The 15,001-nt window shown below is 35.9% G+C and overlaps 1 protein-coding gene and 1 long non-coding RNA gene across 3 annotated transcripts in view; one reads left to right on the plus strand and one right to left on the minus strand.

The window, feature by feature from the left end:
* LOC120158648 (exocyst complex component SEC10b-like) overlaps positions 1-14,782 on the plus strand; it is a 29,726-nt gene extending 14,944 nt beyond the window's left edge. For both annotated transcript variants that reach the window (XM_039169459.1, XM_039169460.1), the window contains 5 exons: positions 12,244-12,328; positions 12,992-13,050; positions 13,560-13,658; positions 13,738-13,821; positions 14,471-14,782. In XM_039169459.1, the coding sequence (XP_039025390.1) occupies positions 12,244-12,328; positions 12,992-13,050; positions 13,560-13,658; positions 13,738-13,821; positions 14,471-14,543 (400 nt within the window). In that variant the 3' untranslated portion in view covers positions 14,544-14,782. The remainder of the gene's footprint in view (positions 1-12,243; positions 12,329-12,991; positions 13,051-13,559; positions 13,659-13,737; positions 13,822-14,470) is intronic.
* On the minus strand, positions 23-11,791 carry LOC120158649. The gene is made up of 3 exons (XR_005519259.1): positions 11,757-11,791; positions 10,117-10,121; positions 23-141 (listed from the first exon to the last, which is right to left on the minus strand). It is a non-coding gene; the product is annotated as an uncharacterized LOC120158649 (long non-coding RNA).
* Positions 14,783-15,001: the final 219 nt, after the last annotated feature.

Raw genomic sequence — 15,001 nt, forward strand, 5'->3', positions numbered from 1 at the left:
AAACATATATTTTTCTTTTTACTCAAAAGTAGTAATAATGATAAGATGTGCTTGTGATGTTTTTACAGCTTATTTATACTAAGGTTACAAAGATAATTTAATCCTAGCCCTAGATTTAAAACATAAAGGAAACTTATAATCCTAATTATAAGAAGTGTCTCTAATATTTGATAAAACTGAAATAAATAAATATTATAATTTTTTTGAAAAGTAGAAATTTTATCACATAATGAAAAGATACATTCATTGCTAGTGGCTTCGTTAAAAAACCTTCCTAAACCTAAATGGACGAAAAAGAGTGTGACCACAGCAATGACATACGGAATAAATTTGACCCTATCGAGAACGCAAAAGAAGACAACACCAGAGAACAACCCCACATCCAACCACAGTAAAAAACAAACAAAACAGTGTCAAACTAGTGCCACTAATCCCAAACATTATCCTGCAAAGCATTACTAAGAGATCAAACTTCCTCGATACGATCTGAACATTTCGCCCAAGACTAAGACAAATCCGGCCGACTTTATACAAAGATAGAAAGCCCCAAAATCATTCAGCTTTGAAAGCCTCCACCTGGACATTAGTTGTACCTATTTGCCAACTTCGCTAGCTGGTCAGCCAATGAGTTGTACCTTCTGGGAACATGCTTGACGTCGAACTTTTCCCCAAGTACTAGCGCTGTAACAGGGTGAAGAATATGCACCCATTCTGATAGAGCAGAAGCAAGACTCTGTAGCTAACTCACCACTACAATGCAGTCACACTCGATTATTAGCTCGAATACCTTGAGCCACTTTGAATCCATGAACAACTTAATTGCATCTTCGACGGATTTCTACTTGCACCGAGGATTCGTACCCGATTGGAACCGAGAAGCTTAGTAGCCAAATACCATTTAGATCATGAAGAATCCCACCAATACTTCCATCACATCCGTCCACCCGCATTGCTCCATCTACGTTAAATTTTAAAGATCCTATCGGAGGTGGGAGCCAAGACGGATGAGGCTTCACAACCTTCTTCAAAAGATCATCATCCGCAAGTGCTAAATCCGTTGCTAAAATTTTCAAGCTAAAAAGGGGAGTATGAAATTTAGCCTTAGACCAGCAAGCAACACGATATTTAATAAGAAAAACCAATTATAACACATCTAGCTTCTTTCTAGAGGTGGCAACAATTAGGTCATTCAGATCGAGTTCGGGTCGGGTCATTTTGAGTCTAGATTATTTCGATTTAGATTCAGCTTGGTTCGGTTTGGATCGAATTTGGTTCAAGTCTATGGAAATTCAGTTCAGGTCAGATATTGGGTTAAGTCAAAATTGGATCGGTTGATTTTCGAGTCGGGTTAATATGGGATCAGTTGGGTCCGGGTCGGGTCAATATCGGATCGGTTGGCTTCGGTTTGAGTCAACCATTAGATTTTTGGGTTCATTCGGATAGGTTTCAATTCGGGTTAACCTTTAAATTTCCGGGTTAGCCTTTAGATTTTCAGGTCAACCTTTAGATTTTTAAGTTAATCGTTGTCGCTCTTTGTTGTCATAACGTTTAGTGCTTCTCTTTAGTACTTATAATTTAAGAATTTTATATGAGTATATATTGTCACATCTCAAATCCAGAGTTGAAGTTTTAGTTTTAATCAATTGAATCAACCTTTAAAATTAATAATTTTATGTGAATATATATTGTCACCGTTCAAATTCAAAGCTAGAAGTTATTTCATCAAACATAGAGATGATGTATTAAATGAGGAAATATTATATTGAACCATTAAACTATTACTAGAAGTAGTGGTTAACTAGTAGTATAATAAAAAAATGAGAATAAACCATAGATCATTTTACTATTTATCAATTCTAAATTAGATAATAATAAATAAATAAATTACCTATTCATTTAGACTCAATTATAGGGTTAAAATTGGGTCGAAGTTCGGTTCGGTTCGGGTATGGGTAAACTAAATTTGGGTTACTTTTAGTTCGGGTTAATTTCGGTTTTGGTTGCTTTCAGATCAACTAAATTTCAAGGTAGTTTCGGTTTGATTCGGGTTATTTCAGATTTCAGATCAATTTTGGGTCATCCTGTTCGGGTCTATATCAGGTCTTAGATCGGGTAAATTGGTTTAGGTAATTAGTTACATGTAACACCCCTTACACACCAAATTTATACGAGCACTATGCAATAATGGATTCGTCACTATCACATCATTGCTAGTAGCTTCTAACTGAATGTTCAATTCCCTCACTGGCTTACTAGTAAGGCAAGAATAAGTAGAACCATAATCAATCAGTACCAAAATACTCTTGTCATACAATGGAAATATACCTGTTATTATCTCCGGGTCATCTCAATCCTCATTGGTCTTGAGGTTATACACTCGAGCAGTTGAGCATATTTCTTGTTGAGTATAGGACTCTGGCTGACTTCGTCCTCTGCCTCTACCTCTACCTTTTCCCCTCTAAGTCGTAGAAGCAGGTCTCTCTGGTTGCGCAGACTCACCAGCTATCATGGGACAATCTTGGATAAAATGCACGATGTCCCCACATTTGAAGCAGGCTCAAGAATCATTTTACAAAATCCCGAATGATTCCTTTCACAATGTGGACATTGTCTGACTTGGCTCTGGTTAGATCTCCCAGCTGTAGATCCTACTGACTGAGTTTGTCTGCCTCTCATTGGATTTGATCCTCTAGCTGAGGATGCCACTGACTCCGATCTAGCTTGGGGTCGAGAACCAACATCTCTGCCCCTTTTTGCTGGTGCAGAACTTGAAGAACCACCCGTTCTTTTAGATGTCTGAGCTTTTGGATCTCCAAACCTCTCGTTCTGAGCTCTTTCCAAAGCTTTGGCACGGTTCACCACTTCTTGTAATGAAGACAGGTTCAACACAATCAACATTTCTTTTAATCTTGGACGCAGACCTTCCACGAACTATTCACAAGCATCCTTCTCCGTTGGAATAAGTTCGGTAGCGAAGCGGCTCAACTTGTTGAACTCACACTCATATTTATACACTGTACGGTTCCATTACTTCAAATTCATGAACTCTTGCTTCATATGCCGGATGAACTGATCTCCTATATACTTATGCTTGAATTCCTCTAAAAACAAGGACCAAGTTATTTGATCACTAGTCATTCTCAGTGTAACATTGGTCCACCAAATTCTCGTTTGGCCTCGGAGCAAGGAGACTACTCCATCCAGCTTCTCCGAATCGGAACAAGGACATTCTTTGGCTTCACTTCTATATTCTGGATCTCTTAAACTCTTCAATTCATTCACAATATTCATTTCTGAGTTTAAGAGACATGAGGTTGAAAACACGCCAATAACACGTCCAAAGTCCGGAAGAAAACATCTTGAACACTCACAGGCACTCCAGAAGGTGTCTGTTCTTCACCTTGCCTAGCCAGGGCAGGTGAATTGCTACTCTCAGTTAGCCTATCATCTCCCGCTTCACTTCGAGAGCTATCTTGTCCGAACATCTAATAAGATATAACCAAATATTTCTATTAGCATAACATACTTATTACTCTTATCAGATCAGAAGTTCTTACTATCATGTTGGCATGTACACATTTAAAGACACTTTAGACTAGTTTATGTCGAGAATCAGTTAAATCATAGCTCTGATACCATTAAATATAACACCCCCAACCCGTACCCGACCCAGATACGAATCTGAGATGTCACATTAGACTTTTCAAAACTCGACTCTTATAAAATTCATGGAAATTTAAAACTTTCATTAAAATAAAATGCATTAATTTACATAAGTTAAACCAAAATAATACAAAATCGATCATAGCATGTATAATTTACAACTTGTTTACATGCCAACACACTTGATACAACAAAATACATACATTGCAATTTACTTATGATCTAATCTGCTAGTAAAGGTATGTTGTCCTTGCAACTCCTAATTCTGGCCATCCTGTTTCTTGGTACTTACGTGTAAATCACTTACACGCTAAGTTACAGACTTATTGAGACATAAACGAACATATAATAATGAATTCATGAACACGTATTAATACTATTCTATCGTAACAATCCAATTTGCATATATTTACTAACTATAGCATATATACTCATAATATGCACAAACGAAACTTAACTTATTATGAGAGTTCATTTTTAATTTATCTTTGAATGCCCATGTACATTATTGAGAATAGAAGGTACGTGAGTACACTGAGATTATGCACAAATGTTGTCACCACAGCTCAAATAAATTCCCATTAGGGGCACTGAAAATTTGTCCCGAATGACCACTATGTCCCGAAGGACCACTTATAATCCCTCGACTCTAGGCATGTCAATTATACCTACAGCTCTCATATTATATAACATGGGCTTAAACATGGATACATTTCACATTTTCATAAACTCTTTTATCACTTCTCATATAAACACATCATTCACTTCACATACACACATATGATCACTTTGTTATTTCACATACCTAGATTTATTCTCTTATAATTGCATACATTTATATTATATTATGTTACAGTAATTAAGAGTTATGCTAACACTTATCATAACCATAATATATGCATATATATATATATATAAGGAAAGCATGAAGTCAAATATAGGAAATAGACTTATCACAAGTCTTATTTCCATTGAATTATATCTATAGTATGCACTCACCTTAATCTTGCTTAATCACAAATTCACTTATAATTCTATCTCTTTGGATCAATCCTGACTTTGTGACCGTTCCGGAACTTGTTTGTGCTCTCAACCTGGCATTGGGGGCAGCCTACTATCCTACCTCCCCCTTACCCCATTACATACGGGAATAAGGGTCAGCTAATTTGGTACTATAGTCCCAGTATCAATACCTCTACTCTTAGGGTACCGATACCCTTCCTAGGTATCGATACCAAAATTAGGCTCGAAGTTTCCCTGGTATCGATACCCTTAACCCGGTATCGATACCTCTATGCTAGGGTACCGATACTACCTTCTAAGGTATCGATACCCTTTGAGTGTCTTCCTAAATTTTACTCTTGAAGTATCGATACCTAATGAATAGGTATCGATACCCCTTGCCCATAAATCACTTTTTAAGCCCAAAAATTACTTTATTTCAACTTAAACACTCCTTATTTCATCCCCTTTCATATTCTTAACTCATATAAACATGCATAAACCCATTAATACTCATTTATCACATCTTTAACTTCAAAATTCTATCCTCTACATGGAATTCAAGAATCATACTCAATTTTCAACATGCTCGAAATCCAATTCTAATACTTCATACTCCTTAATTCCACAAATGACAAGTCAAATTTAGTATTGAAATCTAATTAATACCTTCCTATCAAGATTTCACTTATTCTCTCTTTTCTTTAATCCCACATAACTTTCTTATCATTGACTTTTAAGGTAACTTAAGCTATCCTTAAGCTTAAGTATAATCTAAAGAACAAAACCTTACTTAAATTTTAGCTAATAATCAACTAATAAGAAATCTCACCTTTACTTTAGGCCTTCACGTATGAAGAAGAGAGGGAAAGTAAAGAACTCTGGAAGCTTAGATTTTTGCTTCATTTCCTATTCCATGTTGGTTAAATATAACTACATCCAAATTTAATTATTTCCTTACCAAAAGACTGTTTTGTCCTTGAATTCCTTCTTCTTTGTAATTCAATCCTACACAACATATTCCATATAAGTCCTTGAACTATTCAATTATTCTACTTTAATCACCAAATTCTTAAATTTTACAATTTAGTCACTAACTCGATATTGAGTATGTTATATTACGGGTCAAGATTGTCAGGTCTACTTCTTTTCTATTGAATACCTATTAGTTTGTGTATGACCAAATTGACCATATGATGCAAAACGCAAGGTGCTCCAAACAATCCTTCGATGCAAATTTAAAGGGAGGGACACATTCCATATCGTCATAAATCTGATGGGGTCGATAGGTAGAGCAATCGAGACACCCCATAAAGCGAGGAAGACTCCCCGAACTTCCTAATAAGCATCGCAGGAGAAAAATAAATGATCAACAAATTCCTAGAATTTCAAACAGGGTGGATAGATCGAAACTGGCAATGCGACCCCTGTCTTTATAAGTTATGCCCTGATTGGGACTCTTCGCTGAAGCACTCACCAAACAAAGGCTTCCACTTTAAAAGGAGCGATTATTAACCATTCGAACTTCCTCCAGTTAAACTCAACAGGCTCGCTAGGATATTTAAGATAAGACGTTGATTTTACTGTGTAAAGTTCATCGCTAGAACCGAGTCATTTGACCCAATCAGTAGATGATGACGAAATCACAAAATTGTTAAGAAGCCGGAGCAGCGCCTCCCATTGCAACTTTTCTCAATCGAAAACATCCCTCCTAAGCAAAATGTTCCAACTCCATCCCAAATCATTTTTCACACCAAATTATGCTATTGACCATTCTTTATTCAAGGCCAAGGCAAATATTCACGGAAAAATATATTTTAAAGGTCGATTGTCGATCCACCTATCATGCCAAAATATGATTATATTGCCATCTCCGACTTGTAGTTGGAAAAGCTCTTTCAAACTAAGATCCTCGCCAACATCACTATAAGTAAATAGAATTCCATGTCAAATCCAAGAAACCCCGTGCGGCTCCAAAATTGGAGGGAGGATAGTGGGGGTCGATGTTATACTTTTTAGTGATGGTTTGTTTATAGGGGCTCAATGGCTCGTTACAAAATCTCCAGCACTATTTTCCAAGTAGACCGAAGTTTTGAGCTTTAAATCCACCAACCCTAAACATCCGTACTTTATTGGTTTACAAACGTTGTTCCAGCTAATCCAGTGGATCCCCTTCCTATTTGACGAGCCACGCCAAAGGAACCTTGAAAAAAGGTTGTTCAACTTGTTGTAAACGGCAGCAGACATCTTGAATAATGACAGGAAAAAGATAAGGAGATTAGACAAGATTGACTTTATCAAAGAAATTATGCCTCCAAACGGAAGAGAAATAGATTTCCAGCTCGCTAGTTGATTATCCACTTTCTCAATCACCGGCTCCCACATCGAACGAGCATTACGTTGAGCCCTTAAAGGAATAACTAGACGAAAAACTTCGGCCAGACAACTAACACGGTTTGACCACACATGCACCTCGTTCTTTTTAGTGTTTAAACCGAAAACCATACATTTCTTCAAATTAAGTTCAAGGCTAGGTGCTAGTTCAAAAACTCTCAACACTCTTTTCGTATTCTGGACTTAAGTCTCCGAGGCCACACAGAACATTATCAAGTCGTCAACGTATTGAAGATGGGAATTCTCAACACCCGACGAGCCTTAACTTACTAAGTAACCAAAAAATAAACTAGCATTAATCGCCTTAACGATCATCAGGTTAAGCGTTTCATCAACTAAATTAAGGAGCAACTGCGAGAGAGGGCACCCCTCCCTAAGGCCTCTCACTAGCTAGAATCTATCAGTGAGGGAGCCATTAAGAGAACATAAATGGAAGCGATAGAGATACATTCGAAGATCCAATTACACCACCACGCGCTAAAACCCATCTCCTTCAAGACCCGCATAAAAAACCCCAAGACGACCAAGTCGTAAGTTTTCCTGAAATTGGTCTTAAACACCACACCTGATCTGCTACTCTTCCTCATCGAATCTATTCATTCGCAATGCTTTTGTCACATTTCTTGGGATTTTCACATTGTTAATGCTGGCAGTGAAGGCCCTAAAATTAGACTATAATTTCTCATATGCAACATACTTATTTATGGGATGAGCAGTGCATTTTCTTACCTCTCTTCCTAATAGCAATAGGAAAGTCATCAAGATAAACAACAATAGCCTCTTGGGAATCATTATTACCTTTTGTTTCAGCTGCAACAGGATCCGAATCTGGTTCTTGGCAAATGCTAGGTTGACTGCTTTCTTCAGCAACAACTTTCATTCTTCTTGAGTAAACACTGAGTTACTTCGTTGGGGAGTTATGGTTTCAAGGTCATTGTTAGGTGCATTTTTGGTAATGGTAGAAAGTGTTTTGCACGGACTAGAGTGTTGAGATAAGGAGGAAGGTAATTCATCAAAGTTATTTAGATTATTCCCATCACCCTTACTAGGAATTAGGACAGTGCTAACCGGCTGTGGAGAGACAGTAATAGGTAAAGAAAGGATATGCTGTAAAGAAATATTGGTTTGAACAGGTTGAAATTCCTTGAAACTCTCCCCCTGAATTTTTGTTCCTGAAAAATAAGGTTGGTTTTCAAAAAATGTAACATCAAATGAGACATAGGTCTTTTTTGTGGAAGGTGAGTAACACTTGTAACCCTTCTGACTCGAAGAATAGCCCAAGAACACACACTTTATGGACCTAGGATCTAATTTCCCTCTGTTGTGGATATGAACAAAGGATGTACACCCAAACACCCGAGGAGAAATATTTGAGTTTAAATGTTTAAAATGGGGAAAAACTGAAACAGAACCTTAGTAGGAATTTTGAAACTTAAGGTCTTACTTGGCATTCTATTGATGAGGTAAGTGGTTGTAAGAAGAGCTTCCCCCCAAAGATACTTGGGAGTATTAACAGCAAACATAAGAGACCTAGTAACCTCTAGAAGATGTCTATTTTTCCTTTCTGCTACCCCGTTTTGTTGAGGTGTGTTGACACAAGAAGTAAGGTGAACAATGCCTTTTTCCTTACAGAAATACCCAAGGGTTTTATTCAAATACTCACTCCAATTGTCACTCCTTAGAATTTTTATTTTTGCATCAAATTGGGGTTCAACTGTTTGATAAAAACTTTTAAAGAGAGACTTAACCTCAAACTTTTCTCTCATTAAGAATACCAATGTTGTCCTAGAGTAATCATCTGTAAAAGACACAAACCACTTATACCTAGAAATACTTTTGACAGGAGAAGGGCCCGAAATGTCACAATGGATGATGGAAAAAGGTGCTGCTAGTTCAAATTTGGTTGCAATATATGGTTTTCTGGTGTGTTTGACTATTTGACAAGTTTCACAGGAAAACAAAGATGGATCTTTATTTATAAATAAGTTTGGTAACATTTTGGAAAGATAGAAAAAAATAGGATGACCTAATCTAGAGTGCCATAACATAATTTTATTGGTATTAAGATCAGAAGATAAAACTGGTTTCCTAAGAGCACTGGATAAGACATGATTTTGAGATACTCTACCTCCAAGGGTGTACAATCCTTTGCCCAGCCTAGCACTGACAATCCTTTGCCCAGCCTAGCACTGTTAATCACCCTCTTCGAGCCCTGTGCCTGAAAAATGCAATTACCAGTGCCAAACACAACATTACAACCAAAATCTTTAATTAATTTGCTGACTGACAACAAATTGCATACAAGTCTAAGAACATATAGGACATTATGAAGTAGTAGATTTTTGTTTAATGTAACAGAACCACTCCCTTTAACTGTAGTGAGAGAGCCGTCTGCTATTTTGATAAAAGCTGGTAAGCTGCCGTCACTATATTCTTCCAAGAGATCAATATTTCCTGACATATGATCTGATGCACCCGAGTCTATTATCCATTGTATCGAGGAAGCATATGGATTTTTAACTTCATTAGCAGTATAAGCCACATTGGTAGGCTTGGCTGTCATACTGCTCAAAATCTGCTGCAGCTCCTCTATCTGTTTCTTGCTAAAACTGCTTTTGAGGAATCATCTTGAGAGGCAATATGGGCCTCCTTTAGAAACTTGGACTGTGTGGACTGCCAATCAGCTGGTTTTTCGTGAAGCTTCCAACATTGATCTATCATATGGCCTGGTTTCTTACAATGTTCAGTCCAGAGGCAATTTTTCCTCTGCTGTTCCTAGAGTTGGAACTGGTGACAAGTGCTGAAGCATCGGAAATTTGAAATCTAAAATCTGAAATCTGAAAATCAGATTGAGAGGGATTGGTCTGGGAAGTGATTTCGGATGCTGAGGAATCCGGATTAGCCATGGAAAAAATAGATTTGAACAGGAATTGATTTAAGAGAATCGAAAATTGAATTGATTGCTCTAACCTGATACCATGTAGAAAACAGAGTAAGTCTCTGTTATTTTTATTCTTGTATATTTCAGTTGGACATATTACATCTCTATATACAAACTATGTCTCTTAACTAGGAAACTCTAAGTTAGGAAAGATACTAATCCTAGGAGATGTAATCCCTTGAAATAAAGGATTGAAACAGAAAGAATAATTACAGAATCTCTTAACTTAAGGGATGGAACAGCTCATTTCTATAATTCCTACAACCTTACACTTACATAACCTACAAGGAAGTTGTTGCATCTAATCTGAAAGTTCAAGAACACCCCATCAAAGCCCTCAAAAGGATATGTCTGAAACCCTCATTCTCCTTTGATTGATGTTGTCAACACTTTACGAACAACCAAGGATTCACCTTGAACAGGGACACATCAATTTCTTCATTCTCTTTGACATACTCATCATAAATGGGGTCTAGGATAATGTCCTTTTGCTCTACCATCTTGGTTAAAGTCACCGTTTGGTTAGGACAAGGATAAGTACCATGTCCTTTTTCACCAAAAGTAAAACAATGAATATGACAGTTGCTACCAGTCTTAGAAATGTTCTGTCTGGCCCAGCAATCCTCAAGATTTCTCATTTTTCCTCCACCATGATTCATAAAAGCCTCATGATCGGTTTCGAAGGTTGTTTGTTTTGTTTTAACACTTAGACAGATCCAAACCCTCTTTGTACTACAATTCTTTCGAACACAAACTTTCTTGAACCAATATTGCCAACACGTGTTTCAGCCATTAAAGCATGTGTTCGTACATCTTTGAGTTGAATAATCGAACCACTCGCATCTCATTCTTGAATCTTGATAGACTGGTTTAATCCCGCAAGATAATGAGAATTTATCTGTTCATTACCCCTATTCAACTCAACTCTAATAGAAAGATTGTTAAATTAGAGTTGTATTCTTCCACTAATAATCCCTTTTGCCTTAACTAGTGGACCTTCTCGTATAACTCCACTGCATAATCAGCGGGTAGTAATTGTTTACGCAATTTTTCTTTCATGTGCTCCCATGTGTTAATTTTGACTTGTCTTTGCGTGCATGTTGCTCTTCAACTCTCTTCCACCGTTGATGTGCAATATCTTTTCATTTTTAGCTTCATAAGCATCACCTTCCTTATTTTTATCATAGGATTCCGCTTGAAATAATTCTCCAAACTAGCTTCCGAATCTAAATAATCTTTCGCATGTATCTTACCTTGAAAGTAAAAAACTTGACGACCTTTTGGTATTTCAAACCGATTGTGGGCACTTTTCTTAACCTTCATCCGAGCTTCCACTGGTTCCTATCATAGCATATCATGAATTGCACACGATTATTCTTCTATCGCATGTCCAATTGCAACCAAATTCGTCTCTTGACCCTGATTTCCTCTTGGACAGCCTTTACCATGTCCAAACATGGCTTCAAAGTAAATATTATCTTAAACCCTTGATCTAACGAGAATGATTACCAAGTTGATGTGGATAAGAAGAAAAACAGCAACAAAAAATAGAAATAGGAATGAACAAACGACTAAGAAAGATGGAACTCAGGAAAAACTTAGAGTTCAAGGAAATCTTTAGTTTTCTTTTAATTCAAAGAAATGATAACGTTAAGCTGTGATTGTAATACTTTTACAGCGTTTTTATATTAGGATTACAAAGATAATTTAATCCTAGTCCTAGATTTAAAACATAAAGGAAAATTATTATCCTAACCATCCAAAATATCTCTAATATTTAATAAAACTGAAGTAATAAATATTATAATAATATAAGCCCTTGTGTCACAACTCTTCATTTTTCTTGAAGTACTTTTATCCAACTTATGTGTACATGACCTTTTCAGATCCTCTAATACATGGATAAACTAAGAAAAAAATCTGACCATACCTGGCTATATTAGATGTATGCTTGTATCCAACAGTCGCACACGAGTCCAAGTGATATAGCTTCTAGTAAACTCTTGTGGCAGCATTAGAAACTCAACAGATGCGAAGCTGACTGGTTCTGAAACATGATGCAAGACCTTTGCCTATAACAGTTTGCACCAATTGTAGCTTCGTTTATGTTACACTTTGTTGTCTACTTGATAATTGAACTAAATAAATTCAGTTTCATGTTGTAGATCTCTTCTTTAGCCTTGCTGATGTAAAATGCAAATTTTATTAATTTCTGTTTCTTTTGTCTTTTTTCCCGTGTCTAGAGTTGTTTCTTATCTTTCTCGGGTCCTCGAGGCTGCATTCACTGCATTAGAGGGTCTTAACAAACAAGCATTCCTGACTGAACTGGTATGCTGTTTATAATTTGTTATTTCCTTGATTATTGTTTAGATATTTCCAGGACTTTTGAGTCTGCTAATTTACTATGTGTACAATCAATATTGAACAAATTACTTTCACTTTGCAAGATTGTTGTTTTATAGTTATGAATTAATGGATGCTTGCACATATCAAGAACTTCATCCATGCAATTGTATCAGTTTTTTATGTGATGCATTCCTTGATAATTTTCAGCATTTTTGTTTTATGTGGTATGTGCTAGAATCTGCTTTGATGTGTAGTAAAATGGCTAGTTGTATTAGAAGACTGGTGAAGGAGGTATCTGTTGAGTCAAAGGCCATGGTGTCACCATGTAAGGACACATCGTGGTGAAACATGGAAGTTAGGACAACTATCAAGTTCAAACAAATTTGCTCTAGAAACTTAGAAAATGGTAGGCAATGGTGCCACTAGTTAATCACTTGTTCAATGGACCAGTTAATCATTGGCATTACTCTCAAGATGTGAGTGATCTGATGTAAATCTTTTCTCTAAATTCTTTCAAGCTCCAGACATATTAGGATCATGTGGTATTTATTTATCTTTCGATTATATTTTTTTTGTTATTTATACTGTTTTGATAAGTTCTTATACCACATTCTGAAAGTAAAATGCTGATCATATTCATTTCAGGGAAATAACTTGTACAAAGGACTAATTAATCATTGGATGAAGTTCACTTTTAATCCCAGGTATTTCGCCTCGATTCAATTTCCTATTGCCAGTTGTTTTTTATCAGTGAAATGGCAACTGTTATGCATATGGTTTTGAATGTGTACCATAGAAAACTGTGTAGGTGTGATAGTGGTGTATATTTGTGGGAGTCTAAAATACAAACTGATAATATAAGGTTAAAAAAAGACTAATCGATTGTAACTAAAAAAAATTATCAAGTGTGCAACTCTTTAGAGTAAGTTGGGTAACATTTCAAGTTAAATCCATAAATATTACGTTTTGCATAGCAAATCATGTAAATTGCATAACTATTATATTTGTAACCTAAAAAATTACTGTCAAGAAACCCATGTACCATTCTCAATTGTAACCGGAATTATTACCAATTGTATTACTTTTTAAAGTAAACAAAGTAACATTTTAAGTTAAAACTCGTTACAAATTAATATTAGATTTTCCCGTTGCACAACATAACTATCGGCATATTCGTTTGCATGTCATTTTAATCTTGTGTACTGGTTTGCAGTGGAGGACTAAGACTGAAGCGTGACATAACAGAGTATGGAGAATTTGTGCGCAGTTTCAATGCCCCTTCTGTTGATGAGAAATTTGAATTGCTTGGCATGTAAGTTATTGCACTCATGGTTCACTGCAACTCTATTGTTTTTGGTCGGTATTTTACTGATGAACTATTTTGTCTTCAGATTGGCCAATGTGTTCATTGTTGCTCCTGAAAGTCTCTCCTCCTTGTTTGAGGGTACCCCGAGCATCAGGAAAGACGCACAAAGGTAATGTTCTGTCATCTGTATCTGCTTGTACTATCCGGTAGGTAATTGTTGTGCAGTGCAACAAGATGAACCGTAAAAACCCTAGGTTAAAATTTTCACTTGAAATCAGGGACGGAGATTGAACTTTATATCGGGTGCGAAATGTATATTTAATAAATTATAGTATATATTTAAGGTGTGAAATCATAAAATTTAAGAAATAAAATTAAACAATCAATAAAAAATATAAAAAAATAACTAAGTTATATGAAAATTTAATAATTCAAGTGGGCCATTGTCCCACCCACTCCTCCCTTAGTCGATCCCTATACTTGAAATGCATGTGAAGAAAGTCCTACATCTATCAAAACTTGACCTGAACTAGAAAAAGGCTCATCTTACCTCCTTACTCATTCAAATCTTACTCGATCAAAATTTGATCAAAATTTATTTTAATTTCGTAACTTCAAATTATCTTCTTAATTAGTATATGATGTTCATAATAAATGATAATCTACTAATTAGATCGAATTAAAAGAAATGATAACATTTTGGAAGTTTCAAATTGAAATCTATTGGGTATGAAAATTTGGGGGGGGGGGAATAGATGAAGCAGGTGATTTTTGTTTGTGAAGGTTCTTAATTTTGATTCGGATTTTGTATTATTCAGGTTTATTCAGCTTAGAGACGACTACAAGAGTGAGAAACTGGCATCCAGGCTTAGCTCCTTATGGTCCAGTTGAGGTCTCATCTTGCTGACCCCATAATATCTAGAACTAGCACCTGATTTATTAGCCTTATTGATCTTATTATTCGACTGCATTGGATTCATTTCGTCCCCCTAATTCTGTTTGATTTTCGTCTTTGTTCATAATAATCTTTAGAGTTAGGATCAATGTTTTAATAATGGGATTGATTATTGAACTAAGTGTATGTTTAATTTTGGGTTCAATCAATAATCAGTGGTTCCCACATAATTGCACTCCAAAACATCTCTCTACTTCTGCCTGTTGCAGTTTCTACGAATGATATCTGTATTCATGATAATGGCAACAACGATTTCTATGACAAAAATACAGTACGGTGAAAAATAACACTAGCAATTTATAAATATATCAATAAATATCTTTTTATTTTTAGTATTAATCTTAACATTCTATTTTCACTCATCTAATAATCTTAAATACATATAAAATTAAAA

The sequence above is a fragment of the Hibiscus syriacus genome, unplaced genomic scaffold (assembly GCF_006381635.1).
Source record: "Hibiscus syriacus cultivar Baekdansim isolate YM2019G1 unplaced genomic scaffold, ASM638163v2 tig00111330_pilon, whole genome shotgun sequence".
NCBI lineage: Eukaryota > Viridiplantae > Streptophyta > Magnoliopsida > Malvales > Malvaceae > Hibiscus > Hibiscus syriacus.